The 15,917-nt window shown below is 39.9% G+C and overlaps 1 protein-coding gene across 1 annotated transcript; it reads right to left on the bottom strand.

Annotated features, from left to right (window-relative positions):
* Positions 1 to 1,470: 1,470 nt before the first annotated feature.
* On the bottom strand, positions 1,471 to 6,896 carry LOC307254092 (E3 ubiquitin-protein ligase RNF126-like). Its single transcript, XM_080032337.1, has 9 exons — positions 6,804 to 6,896; positions 5,426 to 5,484; positions 4,326 to 4,386; positions 3,776 to 4,011; positions 3,617 to 3,685; positions 3,440 to 3,509; positions 3,227 to 3,320; positions 2,678 to 2,793; positions 1,471 to 2,563 (listed from the first exon to the last, which is right to left on the bottom strand). The coding sequence occupies exons 1-9, from the start codon at positions 6,876 to 6,878 to the stop codon at positions 2,381 to 2,383; spliced, it is 963 nt and encodes a 320-aa protein (XP_079888463.1). The 5' UTR covers positions 6,879 to 6,896; the 3' UTR covers positions 1,471 to 2,380.
* Positions 6,897 to 15,917: the final 9,021 nt, after the last annotated feature.

Genomic DNA, 15,917 nt, shown 5'->3' with positions numbered 1-15,917 from the left:
AAAATTACCCAGATGTCAGTGTATTTAAGAGCAAAAACTGCAGCATTAAATGACTGAGGTTTTTGTCTCCGTGGCAAAATGCAACAGATTCGATTGCTGGGTGCTTGGCAAGACTGAACTGAGACAAATACAGAATTTACCAAGATCTTTTCTTCATGTTATCCACTGGGCAAGAAGAAATGCAATTAGCAGGAACAGGGCATTACACTCCGTTCCAATGACCATATACATCACAGCTTAAGTTTGTTTAAAATATTACTGCCCAGCTTTTCGCTATCAAATGAAAAAAAACCTGGGCAAAAGTATAAGAAAGAAATTATAGAAAATTTCCAAATCCAGATGTGCCATGTTGTGGTTTCAATAAAGAGCAAAAGGGCTGCCAACCGCTGCCAACCTAGTGCAAATTGAATAGCATGTTTTCATTTTGTCACAAGATAATTTGTGTAGATATTGTGAATCATCAAAATAAACTAGCCTATTCACCATTTTAAAGATGTTAAATGGTTGCTGTAGACATTAAATCTGTAGTGACTAAATATTTTAACATTTCCCCATGTTTCAAGGTGTAGTTAGGAGGGGACAAATGCGTACAGCGTTAACCACAAAGGCAACAATGAACTGCATATAAATCAGCAATTTCACATTTTAAGTAATACTACATCAGATGGCGCTTTTCCTAATATCCAAAGACGCTAAATTCAGACTTATAGCCATGAGTATACAGCCAAAAGTGTATCCATTTGCTTTGTATCTACATCAATGTCCATTCCATTACAATCAACTCAGATTTAAGGTATTTGAAAGGAGCAGAGAGGAACAATGTAGAGGAAATACACCAATTTGGCTAAACAATAAAAGGAAGCATTATTGATTATCTTATTGATAACATGTAACAGGCAAGCACCCTATTAAAAGATTTACAATAGACTCTGTTTACTGTTGGCAGCAGGCCTTACTTTGAAAGTACAAAACATTCCTAAACCATATTATGTAAAAATCATTTCCAGCAGCGCCTGCTAATGATGTTATTGTTCTCTGGTTGATGCATGGTTGGTTTCTAAGAGCCTTCAGGGAATCAACAAATGGACAAATCATTTGAAATGGGAAAAACAAACCAGGACAGGTTAGCAGTTTCCCAAAACATCTTTACCATCAATTATTTTATTTGTTTGGTTTTAGGACAAACAAGTGACTATTTTATTTGCTCAATGTAGCTTATGTTTATGTGCCAATGGTTAAATTCAGGAAAAATGTCTTGCTTGTTTTACTTCCCTCCCAAATTGTGTCTAACCACAGCCCCACATACTAAGTGCAACAAAAGAAAGAAGACTTAGTCTTGATGATTGTTTACATACAATTAAACCACATTTGTGCGTAGTAGTCCATTTTATGAGTAGCGTGCTGCTCATGATTCAAGAATATTATACACACACAAACACACTGAGAAAAGCTTTACATGGATTTTGAGTGGTAGCATCCAAACATCTTTATTTTCATATCAGTCCTTTTTTTTCGTCTTTTTTTATGACACAATCATACTGCAAATCAAGAGTTTTTCAACTGGCAACATTAGAATTTTTTTAAATGTATCTTTAAGTTAAAATGCACATAAACGCTTCTAAGGGTTTAATGTGAAAAGCTGATCCACATTTAAGGGCTTGCACATATAAGAAAGAAAAATGCATTATTAATGATTATCCACATCATTATCCAAACAGCACAAAAATACTGCAATTTGATGCATCATTTCAAGTGCAGACAATGGTACCTGTGTGTTGTCAGGTAAATCTCTAAACTGTTATCATTTTATGAAATAATGTAATTTCCAAATGCATTTCCTTCAAAACCATGAAGAAACTTAAGTGCACACTTGAACAGTGCACTTTCAATCGTTCTATCAGGGAGATATGAATCCTACTCATAAAAATCAATAGTTGTACATTTGTTTTTTTTGCGTCACTGGCAAAAGTGGATCATTCTAAATCAAATAATAAAAAAATCAATTAAAAAAAAAGGAACAGCAAGTGTCCTGTAGTCCAGAGTCTTCTACCTTTGGATTTCTTTGTGATCTGGTTCTGTCTGAGGCCATTCAGGCAGATCAAGGCGTTTGAAGTTCCCCCCCCCCCATGCTTCTCCACATCCTCCCTGATAGAAGTTGCGCTCGAGGCCTCCGCCCATGTTTTGTTTCAGAATCCTGATGGCGGTGTAGGAGCGACGCATTTACTTACCCCTGAATCAGGCCTTTGAGTGCTTAGCTGGCGAGATGCACTCAGGTCTCCACCTCAAACAGCAGGGGGAAAGACGGGAGGTCAGCGCTCTGAAATACAGCAGCCTTGGAGCTATAAACAGCTCATAGGGTTGATACAGGACTAATTGTTCTCTATGAGTTATCAGTGGAGTTCTCATTACTGGTCGAACTTGAGGACTGTGGGGTGGAGGAAGAGGACGAGGAGGAGGAGGAGGTGGCGGTGTTGTTGGTAAAGTTCATCCCTGATAATTCCGGAGGGTTTGTGGCTGTGTTCTGTCCACTCAAGCTTTTCCTGCACACCGGACATGTGTCATGCTGGGACGAAAGAAAGCAATGTGATGTTTTTCCTCATTACCCACCACAGTATTAGATAGCAAATGGTGAATATGCCAGTGGGATGCACATTTGAGAGAGCTTTTGTGTAATTACCTGTTCAAGCCAAGGGACTATGCAATCATTGTGGAACATGTGATTGCACGGGAGCTGCCTCACAGTTTCGCCAACACTGTAATCTTCTTTACACACTGGACATTCCAGCCCTGAAGCTGAGGGACGATAGATGTTCAACTGATAAAATATGATCGGTCAAGTGCATATCATTATAAACCATCAATGTTATATATATATATATAATTTTAAAAAAATCCAAGGCTATAGTGCATTTAGACACAATGTGTTGTGATGACTGAGTTAAATTACTGATAATTGTAAAACCAGCAGATATAACGCATTTCAGAAGCAAAACATGTCTTAATATGAAAAAGAAGCTGTTGTCCGATGATAACTTTGCTGACTGAATGGATATTATTTAAGTTCTCAGAATTATACCTCGAGCCTGACGTGATGTTGCTGAAAGATTCTGAAAATATGTGACCATGTGTTTGAAAAAAACTTTTCTGCTTTCCAAATGGGAAAATAATAGTGTAGCCAAGATATCAGCCATAAAACATTGTATTACACCAGTATGTTTGAACTTACCAACATGCGCATGTGTAATTTGTACTGTAGGAAGATTTTTTATTCTATCCCTATCGGCGGGCGGAGGTCCCGTGTTCTCAAACTGGTTTAATAACTAAAGATGAGAGGAAAAGAAAAAAATGTTTAGAAAAATAAATTCAAGCAACCGTTGAGCATGTTCTAAAATGTACAGAAATCTTCTCAAATTTCAAAGGTTGTTATTTAAAAAAATACCTGGGTTATAATTGCATCTAGTCCATTAGCACCCCAGGCATAATCCATAGGATTTGAATGAAGAACACCCCTTTAAAAAAAAAAATACAGATTAGAGCAGTTAGTGGGCATCGGCACATATGGCATTTTGTTGAGAATGTTTTCTGGTTAAATGTAGCTCTAGTTCAAGAGACTCACCAGGGTCCAACACCAATGTTTGGCATTGCAGTAGGTGCTATTATTCCATTCACTAGTTGCTGAATGATTCTACAAAAAAGAAGAGGACACAAAGCTATGATACAGAAGTAATAAGGGATAACTGGTTTCAAAGTGTCAGTCACAGATTGTACTCCTTACCCCTCTAAAGTGGGAACTCCCTCGTGCCTCCCTGCTTGTCGCCTTGAACCGTGACGACTCCTCGGTTGCCTGGCGCCATACCGTTGCCGAGAGGCCGTTTCCCTTTCCCTCCTGTTTTCAGCATCCCTGTTGTCCTCTGTTCCCAGCCCAGCCCCAAAGTCAAAGCGGTCGTCAAAGACGCCCAGGGAAAACTGACCATAGCCCGAAGGGAATGTAAACAAGTGCTGGTCCGGGGTCTATCGGATGAAAGCAAAAAAAAGAAAAACAATAAAATACACAATTTCCCTTGTTACTCAGGTAACCCAGTATATTTCTGTAAAAGTCTCCCCACAGCTCTTACTGTAGATAAACTACATGACAAGCTAAGAATGTTAATGATCTTTGGGCAATGTTCCAACATCATGATCATTCAACATATTACTATAAAGAGACTGTAGCATGACTTTCATCTTATCAGTGCAATGTCAATTGAGAAAATCTGAGCAAATTCTGACAAAGTTATGCAACAGTGTAGGAGGATAGAGAGAGGCTGTGTATGTAGGCAGGAAACCTCGAATGGTTGCTGGTTCTGGGGCCCACTGGAGATGGTAGACGTGGAGCCATTGTCGGCACTTAACAGGGGACACATAGTGGACAAAGTTAGGTCTCGACTTGTTAATATTAAAAAGGAAAAAAAAAAAAAAATGTACTCCATGCATCACAATTTCCATAATTCCTAAGAGTTATGATATCATGTCTCTCTGTTTCTAACTTCATCCTCTTATCCTTGTCTCTCCACCCTCTGATTACACATGTGAAATGTAGCTGCAGTGTTCCCATTTGTAAGTGCAACACCTTGAAATGCCAAGACAAAAAATCTGCTTTATCTACGTAGATAAAACCCAGAAACTAGACACTAGGCTGCCACGAACTGCATCGGAGTGTTTAGGCTATGCAGCCACCTCCAGCCACCCCATACAGTAAGCAGGGAATTTGTCTAAAATGCATGTATGTCATTATCTGACACTTTGCTGTCATGTAGCATGATTGTATAACATCATAATAGCATTTATAGGTCAGAAAAGAAGAACAAGCATAATAGGTCCTCTTTAAGCAACATCAAGATGTCCAAGGAAACGATAGAAATCCATTCCTGTTGAGCAGTGCCCTAATTAATAAATGTTCCTTCATTTTGAAGCACCTCACTGAATGAAAAAATTTGACTCTGCTCTACCAAGCCAAAGTCAAAATGCCTATAATCTATTAACACAAGCAACAACATTTAATATAGCACATTTAACACAACCATTATCACTCATTTGAGCATTAAATTAAAAAAAATTGTGCTTTGATTTGCCACTTGGGTATTTGATTACAAAAAACATCAATGTGATAAGTTATTTAATTTCCCTTGATCTCAGTCCATATTATGATTTGCCGATTCACATGAAGCATCTTCATGCATTTTGGGATGGATTCCATTGTGCTGTCTTCATATAAAAGTGAATATGTATAGAGGGAGGATTGTGTTGCTCTCCAGTATACAGTATGTACAGGTGTAGAGCTGAGTATTGTTTTCATATTAAATGTCAGCTACTGTATGTTGGTGAGTATCACAACTGTTAGGAATGATGGCCAGATATACACATTATACATTGTTAATATACGCACCTTCTCTCCTCCAGAAGTTCCTCAATAAACCCAGAGTCACATCTTGGACATGTGTACTCCTGTAAACAAACAAAAGGGAATAAATAAAAACAGAACATTAGACCCATAACTGCCTCAATGATCTATTTACTAAAGTAATTCAAATTCATAATTTCTCATTGAAACTAGTTAATAAATATGCAATTGAAAAAAAAAAATCCATGAACACTACAGCTACAGCCTGTGTCAGTCTGTGGCAAGTGTTAACTGTCTGCAATACAGATATGTCAAAAACAACAGTACTGCCATGGCTGGACAGTGAGATAAAGAAAACAGAAGATGACAATCTGTTTCATGTGACTAAAGCATATTTTTTTAGGGGGGCAATTTTCAACCCCATGTTTCTGTTTAAGCACAGAGAGTCTGCAGGTGAGACACAGCCATCTTGACCAAGAGGGCTCACTGTTTAAAGTGTCCCGACCAGCTCTGTAACTATGCGATATTGGGAATGGTAGTCTGTAAGCCCCTTTGACAAAACACACTCAAGACATCTTCCAGGCAGTGGACACCACAGCACGAAATTCAATACGTGAGGAATAAGCAACATAAGCTTTAAACCTAACGTGGATATAAAAAAAAAAAAAATTGTGTCCTCAATGTATTGTTAGTTTTTATACCTTGATGATCCTGACATAAATAATATATAATTCAGCTGACAGTGCTGTTGAAATGGTGTGCCAGGGTGCTAATGCGACATTTGGGCCGTTACCAGCAGCTTACAGAAACCCATGGCTACCGGTTTACATTGTGAAGGGAACTTTAACAGCTCTGTGACAGATCATTCCAGCCTGCAACATGCATGTTGTCACTTGTTTGCCTGAATGGCAAAACAAGAGAAGGACGCAGTGGCATTGTTGCCGCTAACTCATTCAGATAAAAGCAATTGACGATATAGTACACTTGCTTTAAAGGCAGACAAGGTTTACCAGCGAATCAATGAGAGAAAGGTCTCAAGGTAATTAATAGACGCAAAAACAGTGTTACAGTTAAAGCTATTGCTAATCAATATAGCTAACGGCTGGGCTAATATCCCTCGTTAAACCACAGCAATCGACAAATGAACCCGTCAAACGTTGCAACATATTACGAAATAAAAGTAGCTGTATCCTGTGGGTGACGACGGTGTTTACTGATGGATCCACCTCTTAGATAACATGCTACCTAATACTGGGTCGCGTTAGCAAGATAAACGGGATCCTCGTAGCAGCTGGCTAATAACGTTAGCATGCTAACTCTTGGGCCCCACCGCTAAAACGATTTATAATCATTTATAACAACACCACCGTGTTTCCCGTTCGTCCAACTGTCTATAGTTTTGATGAGTGTCTGTGGTACTCACGGGAAGCCGAGGGCTAATCTCTGCCGCGCATCTGTGACAAAAGAACCGGCTGGGCCATGGGGGAGCTTCAGCCATCTTTAGCCACTGAACAGGTAGATAGGAGGGGGAAGAACTACGGAGCTTCGCGAGGGTCAATGTTAACCCTCCCACAAAATACCACAACCATGTGATTGAAACAAATGAACGCACAAATTGTAGGGTATGGGGAATAATAAACTGTGATGTACACTTTGATTTGAAACATTTCAAAGGAAAACAGTAAGAGCATTACTGAGTGGCTGATTAGCCTATATGTTATTATATAAGTAGCCTACAGAGAGCTTCAATTGCATGTGCCAATGTAAATGAACCATATAAAATGAATAAATGTTATGTGTACACTTAAGGAATGATTAAAAAAGCTTATTTTTCTGTAAATAATGTAATATATTATTTTCATATGTGCATTAGACATCCACTAGAAAACTGTGTGCCTTAAAAAATATGACCACATGGTGGTGCTTTTGTGTATCAAGTGATAAAGAAGGTTACTGTAGGCCTGCGACTGGCGATAACAAAAGACTCCTGGTACGTTTCCTTTAGAATGAATGAGATCTTCATGATCTTTATATGTTTGCAAAACAGGATTAAGTCCTACATTAATGTCCTATTTTATACAATGTAAAGGCTTCAGAGAAATAAAAAAACAAAGACTGGTTCATGTAATACCCCCTACCAATCTGTGCCATTCATCACCACTCTGTTATCTCCAGTCCACTGAACTTGTGTCTTTATCCCTGCAGGTTCATGGCCCCCTGCTTTCCCTGTTCACATGAAAATCAGAGATGTGTTCTTGCGATCTGGCATCCCGCTGGATTTATTTTGACACATGCTACTTTTCCATTGGAGTCCCGTCAACCACCTCCTGAGCCCAACAGGCATACTTGGAAGTGTTGAAAAGTTGTGTAGCATCTGTTTTTGAGCAACACACACTCTTCAAAGGTGGATATGTATTTTGTCCTTGATCAGTTGACAGTTGTTTTTGGAACTCAATATGAAGTGTCAAATCTGAGACATGAAACAATAAATAAGTAGCCTCTCACATGGGAAAGACATTGTCTCCTTGTATATGAACACAGCCAAGTTCTCCTTGGCGGCTCTCTGGCGGCCCTGAGATAGCGGTGAAGGTCTCAGAGATCACTTAGTTACATAACCGCTGGAGAGGGAAATGATGGATTTTGTTTTGTTTTCGACTCTGTTTTTGTTTTCAAAGTTTGTTGTAAATTTAAATGTTGTCAATATTTATTTTCTCAGGTATCCTTGATGTGATTACCACAACTGCATGATGGCTATGAAAATGTCACAGAAGTCTTTCTTGCGCTTGGCACCACATGTTGAGAGTGAGTAGGAGTTCCCATCCGACTGCCCTTCAGCCAATCACATCTCACAAGCCGCCTCGCCTGATTTTTATTTACAAATGTTGTTTTATGCACTTGCGGAGAGAAGCCTTTGATGCAATCTGATCCTAGGGTGTTTTTTGATGTAATGATTTGAATGAAATACATAATATGGTGTTGTGTATCCATATTTTACCCAGTGTCAACCATATAGCTGACATACTGCAATGTTGCAGTATTATCAGAATCAGAATTGGTTTGATCGTCAGGTACGTTCTCACAAGGAATTTTCTGTGGTCAGACCGTGCACACAATAAACATATACTGTAATTAACATTAAGCTAGAGAATATAAGTAAAATGCATCAAATGGAGTATTTAGCACGAGAGAGAAACATGTGCAATTGTATATGAATAAAAAGATCTCTCTTTTGAGTGAGAGCAAAAGTGTGCATGAAATACAGATTGAGAGATACAGTAAATGGATCTGTGTTAATGTAACACATTGTTTGTTTAGTAAGTTATTGTGCAGAAACATTTTCTTAGGTTACATGTTGCAGGAAAAACAACTGCAACATTTCACTGCAAAATTTCAGTGACAGAATTCAAATTCTTCTAAAACATTAGTTACAATAAGGCCGGACATTTCCTCAGTGAAAAGCTATAGTTAGATCCTAAAATCCTGTCTAGGTCTGCGTTGTGTCTGATCGGGCCATGTGGGAGCAGAAAAAACACAACTGTCCCATGGGCTGAGATTAGAGAGGGTCTGATAGCACCGAGGTTTGCTATGTCTGCCATGGCTGAGGTAAGCCATTGTCTCTCTGTGCCCAGTGCGTCACCGCTGTCCCAGTCCAATTCTCATTGTGGCAATTCAATCTGGGGTGTGAGTGACTTTGGGTCAGAGACAGGTCATGTGAGCATCAGAAAACAACTCTGCCAGACAGAGGCACCTTCCATAGCACATAGTTTTGAAATTAATTGTTGTACAAGTCCCGCAACACATGCTATTGAGCAGGTATACTTTAGTTTTCTTGCTTTGCAGTGGGATGAAAACATTGAACACTTGCTGTAAAACACAGCAAGGGCTCAAAGTAACTAATTGTATTCCATCCTTCCACTGTAATTATCATGTGCATCTGTTTGCACATGCACACACACATCCACATATACAGTAACTTGCACAACAGAATAATAGTTGTTTTTGAAACTGAAACTTTTTTTTTTGCACGCTAAGAGGCAATATTGTGGCAAGGCAGCAGACAGATATGCGGCAAGGGACACTGCTGCTTTTGTCACCCCATAGAGATTTTCCAGACACTCCAGCCGGGATTGCCCCACTCAGTCCCTCCGGGCCCCCGAATCACACTCACACTCACACGCACATAAACACACACATAGACGCACACACTCACACACTCAGCAATAACAGCCGCCTGCTTCCTGGGCCTCTTAGTCATGCATCACTTGTTTTCAGTCCCACCCATCGAAGACTCTCTTTCCCTCCAGACACACACTGTCTGAGGCCATGTGTCAAAAGAGCTGTGCATCAGATGAGCACTCACACACACACACACACACACACACACACACACACATACAAACCTGACCTCCCAAAACATCACTAGTGATGTAAAGAAATACATATATACGGGGGCGCCCTTAGCTCAGTTGGTAGGGCGTCCCTCCCCATGGGCCTCGGCCAGCAACGGACCCGGGTCCGAGTCCAGCCCGCGGTCGTTCTCTGCATGTCACTCCCCTTTCTGCCCCATTTCAAATCTGTCTCTACACTATCAATAAAAAAAGCATAAAAATGCCCAAAAATATCTTTAAAAAAAAAAAAAAGAAAGAAAGAAAGAAATACATAATTATATACAAAGGCTGTGAAGGTAAACATTGGTGATGGAGAAACCTATCCTTAGAAGAAAACAAAACTAACATGTCTTCAACATGTACATACATATACACATGTTTGAGCCACAGCAGGTATCCTCTTTGTTCAGTACAGTGTTTCAGTTTTTCCCCCCGCTCTGCTTGTGTTCCAGAACAAATTCCCTCGGAACTACATTGGTACATAACAACCGTTTGGGATTACATCACTGGGCAGCTAACAAAATATACATGTAGCTACAGGAACATATGTCTACAATTAGCAACTAAGGTTCAACCGGCTTTGTTGTAGTGGAGTTTTTGTGTTCGCTCATGGCAGATGTTTCAGCTTTAATTGACCTGTTGCTTCACTCAATTGTAGCAATCTGTCCTAATCTTGCGCGGTGCAGTCAGTTCTAAATACTATTGTCTGAATCGTTTTGCAAATACATTTCACTCTATATCTATTTATATATACACTGACCACTTCAAGAAGCATTCAGAGATAGCTAGGCCCACCTCATAGTGAGCGTATAGCAAGCCGTTATTTAGTAGCAGAGCAATAGCGGACTGGCTGGGTTGAATGGTTTGACCATGTCTTGGTTTTCGGATGAGTTTGTGCCACTTGCGGTACCGGTGTCTTGAATCAGATTTCAAGCAGCCACTGGTAGCCAGTGGAGGGTGTGAAGGAGTGGTGTAGTGTATGAGAATTTGGGTCATTCAGTTTCACACGCAGGTGCCTTGCGATCCGAGCCAGGGACACCAGGAGTACTTACACACAGACATTTGTGCTGCCACATCGGCTTTAGGCTTGCAAAAAGAATGGATTAGTTGAGCATCATCTGCTTAGTTTTGGTAGGAGAAGCCACAGAAGTGAATGACAGAGCCAAGTGTCTTGCTTGAAAGAGAAAAGAGGAGAGGACCCAGAAGAGAACCATGGAGGACCCCGGGTATGATGCTATAAGGTTCAGACGAAGATTATCTACAAATTTGATGGTTCACCAGTGCCACTTCAAATGAAGCTGAAAGGTCCAAAAGGATGACAATAGAAGAGAGGCAAGCTGCTCCGGCAATGTGGAGTTCTTTTGACAGCAAGGAGAGTGGTAGTTATGACTGTATCGGTTGGTCAGTTGCTTGGCCTCTCAGTTAATCTCTCAGTAACTTGAAAACTATTTGATGTATTTTTTTTCATATAGACATGTAGGCCTATGGTGCCAATGAATCCTAGTAGCTTTGAAAATCTGTTAACTTTTCATCCATCCATGAGTTGACATTTTAGCTTTTTTTGTGAAATGTCTCTGAAAGGAAAGTACTTTCCAATAGCCTCAGCTGTAGACTACTTTGTATTTAGTGTAAATTCACAAATGTTAGAATTTCAACACACTCAACTAAGAGGGTGGATTTTGAAAAAAGACTTTAGCAGGTTACTATTATCATTGTGGGCAAGTTAGCGTTCTCACATTAGGATTAAGCTCAAAGCTTGCTATGCATAGCTAGCTAGTGTGGCTTTAGACTTTCATTTTTTTACGTGATAAACACTCACTTATCATATCAATGTAATTTAGAAAATTTCCAAATCGCACAAGAGGTATGTTTTATTATGGTGAGTCTAACGGACGAGCAGCCACAAAAGAGAATGAAGCAATACGGTACACATTCAAAGAAAACGCAAGTAGATTAAGCACAAGACACTACAGATAAAATAGCATGTTGGAAAGACAATGTGTTATCTTTTCTACCCAGCCAATCCTATATAGCAACACACAAACCTCCGCAGGTGACAAGAATTTTCATTTCAACAACAAATTCCAGCAAGTGGCTCAGTGTGAAATAAGTATGAGACATAAAAAAAGACCATTAAAAAGTGTATAGGAGCTGGAGATTTTTTAGAATATTTTGTAAGTGTGTGGGGTAGTGGTTTTGGCATGCATTCTTTGTGAATGTTGCAGGCTGTTTTTGTCCTTCTCTAGGCTACGTGGGTTTTGAGAGTGTGCAGTAAAAATATTTGCACATACAGTTTACACACACGTTTGCATGTGTTTGCTCACACAGCTGTATGTCTCATAGACTCCACAGTCCATAACCCAGCAACATTGGGGCTAATAACACAAGGCGTAAAGAGGTGCACTTCTCTAATCTGTCTAATCAGTCTGTTTACAAGATGTGCAGCTCTGTAGTCTTTGGGAAATAGATACCATATGTTCCATTATGTTCCTCCTGAGTTCATTAATGGCACTGTCCTACTTCAACAAGCTTAGGGAGCTCCTAACAGATGCTTTAACCCATTGATGACTATGGCAATCTAGGATGCATGTCCTTAATGCCTGAGGGTTTTCTGAAAAAATAGTACGAATTGTCAAGTCTACCAAAACCTTAATATCTAAGCCTGTGTAGCACATAGAAACATGAAATAAAATACATTTAAAAGTTAAGGTTCACAGGTTTCATTTAAACATGCTCCCTTAGCGCTTACAAACCAAAAAATATTTCTAAAAATCGTCAAAATTAGATGAATTAGAAAATTATTAAATATTGTTAATAAATAGATGCAATGTGTTGTGTGATTTTCGTCAGTAGTCTATAGTAGACCTTGATTCTGCGCACCAAACGCCACTAACTGTTCTGTCGCCGACATAGCCGGCGTATTTTTTTTATTATTTTGTTTTATTTTTTTATTTTCTATTTTTTTGATTGACGTTATTTTCGGCAAACCACACAACTTTTGGGTGGTCACGTGGTCTTAAAAAAAATAAACAAAACCCACCTCGTGTATTTGAACCAATGACGGTGCATTCTATGCTGGGAATGCCATGAAAAATAGATAAAGTAATAATGCTGCGCGACGCAGCATCAGGCAGGAGAGCCAATGTGGCATCGCGCAGCAGCCGTCATCAATGGGTTAATCAAGGTGTGTTTTCAACTAAAAGAAGCTGTTGATAATGAGGGTGCAAAATCTGGTGCAATGCGAAGGGAGGCGGCTTTCCCACTCTCATCTTTGCTGAACTTGCATGGCATACCTTAACGCGTTATAGCAATTTAAATGTTCATCCAACTTTCCATTATAAACAAGCAGGTATCTGGGCCAAGGCTTACAAAACCAGATATTTCTGTCCTGTTTCTATGCGAGAGCCACCTGAAAAGCTGATGTTAAATCATGGTCACGGCCTGCTAATTTTCCAAGCCTCAAATTGCACAATTGAACCCAATTTGAGTCAAGTTTGGGAACTAAGTGTACCCCAATTATCGCACTTCACTGAGCTTTTGTTCAGTTATGTGGCCTGATATTTCAATAGAACTCCAACCAGAGTTAACTCAACAGACAGGGAGGCAACAATCTCATATTGTACTTGTCTTTAAAGTGTCTAGCACAGATGTTGCTAGACACTTTAAAACTCCAGAGGAGTATCAGGCAGTACCTAAAAGTTTATTGAATATCAAAACCATTTATTTTGATATATCTTTAAAAGGCATTTTTTGTTGTAATTGCAGTATATTGGCTTACTGTTGTCTTAAAACATATGGGCCGGACCACACACAGTGTCAGAAGAAAAGGCCGTCCCAGAGGTCATGAGGAGGAAGTGAAATAATTCACCAAGAATAATTGGGGATAATAAGCATTGGCACAACTTCCTAACTCGAATACAAATACTGGCCATGTGCAGTAAACCTGCCTGGATTTTCAGTTGTTGCTCAAGGTGTTGACAGTAGAATTGGTTGCAAAGTTTCTCTGGGCACATGAATCACTAGTTTTGTTGACAAGTGCGGCTGATGGATTTTTAAGAGCAACCTCCTTTGTCTGGCAACATTTCCATCTTGAGACTCTAAAAGAACTGACTGCTGATTTATATTACAGATTAAGGTACACAATTGGCCTTACTTCCATTTCCTAAATAGTTTTCTTCTTCTCCATAAGACGTTGTGATCCTCCTCATCATGGCTAATAGATGTCTAACGTCTCAGTAAAATGTAAATGAACTCGGATCAGAGGTCACTAAAAGCATTTCCGAGAAATCTATAAAACCTAATCTGAAACAGTAGAAACTAGAAGACTGAGATTCAGTTTAAAAAAAAACTGTCATAAATTCCGTAAATGTCCAGCAGCACGTTGCAAGTTCAAAGACGTGCCCTGAAACAAAGCAACTTTGGGTAATAGTGTCTGAGTAAGGTATATGCAGATTGAGTGATGGATCTGATATCTATTAGTTTCAGCTGTGGGACCAAGCTGTTTACAATCCAGTGGCATGATCCAGAGAGTGGGTGGTCTCGGAAAACAATCCACCGCGCCTGGTCTCATCACAACATCCTTTCAGATATAAATGTTGGCCGTGGACTTACTGGAAGTAGTAAGGCAACTTGGCAGAAATAGTACCATGTGGACGTCATTGAGAAATATTGATATGTCAGAGCAGTGTAGTTACGCATCCCTGAAATGTCCCCTTGTGCGTCACATTACAGCCTCATGTGTTTGCGGGGATATACACAACTCATCGACAGCTTGTGATGTCATGTGTGTGACTGAGCCCATCATGCTCATAACAGGTGAGCTCCAGCAAGAGAAATGCACCCATAATCACGCAGACGAAAACACACAGACAGACACACACACACACACACACACACACACACCACACAAAGCTGTGTTAAAGTGGATGTGCGGCTGACCACTCAATGGTCGCACCACATACTATACAGCATGTTGAAAAAAACAATGAAATATGGAGTAAAGTGGGCAGCAAATTCCTGAGGTCTCATATATGGTAAGCTCTGAAATGGTTTATACCGTAGGTTTACTCTGTGGTTATGACATTACCACCGCTGGTGTGAGACAGGCGCATCGTCTCGGCCATCAGAGGGATATGTGGTAGTGATATACAGGTTGCTTCTGCATGGTGATGGTATCATCCAGTCATAATGACAGCAGCAAAAAGGATTCTGTTTGTCTTGAATCCACCAGGATAGTTTGTCCAGATACAGACATCATACGTGCTGTCTAAACTTAATTTTCAGTTGTGTATTTTACTGGAAGACTGAGAGCATTTCGACATATGCACCGCACCACAAAGTGAGGCAAATGCTTTATTTTAGTGGGTGTTCACCCCAAATTCCTGTGGGTTTGCCACTTTTCAATCTATGGTGAGAAACACGGGTATGATGAGTTTATTGTGGGCCACGGAAGAATTTATGGATGGCTCACGCTCAAAATGCTATGGGAATAATTGTATTTTTGGGGGTTTTCGCTTTTATTTGACGGATTGGAGAGACAGAGTTAAAATTGGGCAAAGAGGGGAGGACATGCAGAGAACGGACCATGGGTCGCATTCGAACGAGGACTGTTGCAAGGACTGAGCCTCTAGGGGGACGCTCTAACTACACCAGAAGTGCCCCAATAATTGACTTTTTCATTATACGATGAGCTTACATGATGTGCTGCAGTTTCAGCAGTTACAAATCTAGATGGTATAACTGGAATATTTTATGGAATAGGTGTCTATGTATCAATCCCAAAGATGAAAAACTAAACTGGCACCAGGGGCATATATGGACAGCAGTCTTCCTCTGCCCAGACAAGTCCAGTGGGCCACACTGAGGTCATGTCTGAAAGCCTGATGACAAAATCTGGCCAGTGTGTTTGTCTGGCAAGGCGACATTCTTAAGATCAATCATTCACGCATTACTTAATAGACAAGAAACATAAATTATTTTTTCGAAAAAAAAATTTTTTGTGTGGGCACAGAAATAGCCCCTTGTGGCATTGTTGTTTGCCCCGTCCGAACTATAGCAACACATCTAATTCCATTCCCAGTGTAATAAAAGGGTACTTGGACAGGAATATAAACATCTCTCTAAAGTTGAACCAGATGCTGCATGGTGGA

Source organism: Ammodytes marinus, assembly GCF_949987685.1.
Source record: "Ammodytes marinus genome assembly, chromosome: 8".
Taxonomy (NCBI): domain Eukaryota; kingdom Metazoa; phylum Chordata; class Actinopteri; order Uranoscopiformes; family Ammodytidae; genus Ammodytes; species Ammodytes marinus.
The sequence above is the reverse complement of the archived record's forward strand: the minus strand, read 5'-3'. Positions and strand labels throughout refer to the sequence as shown.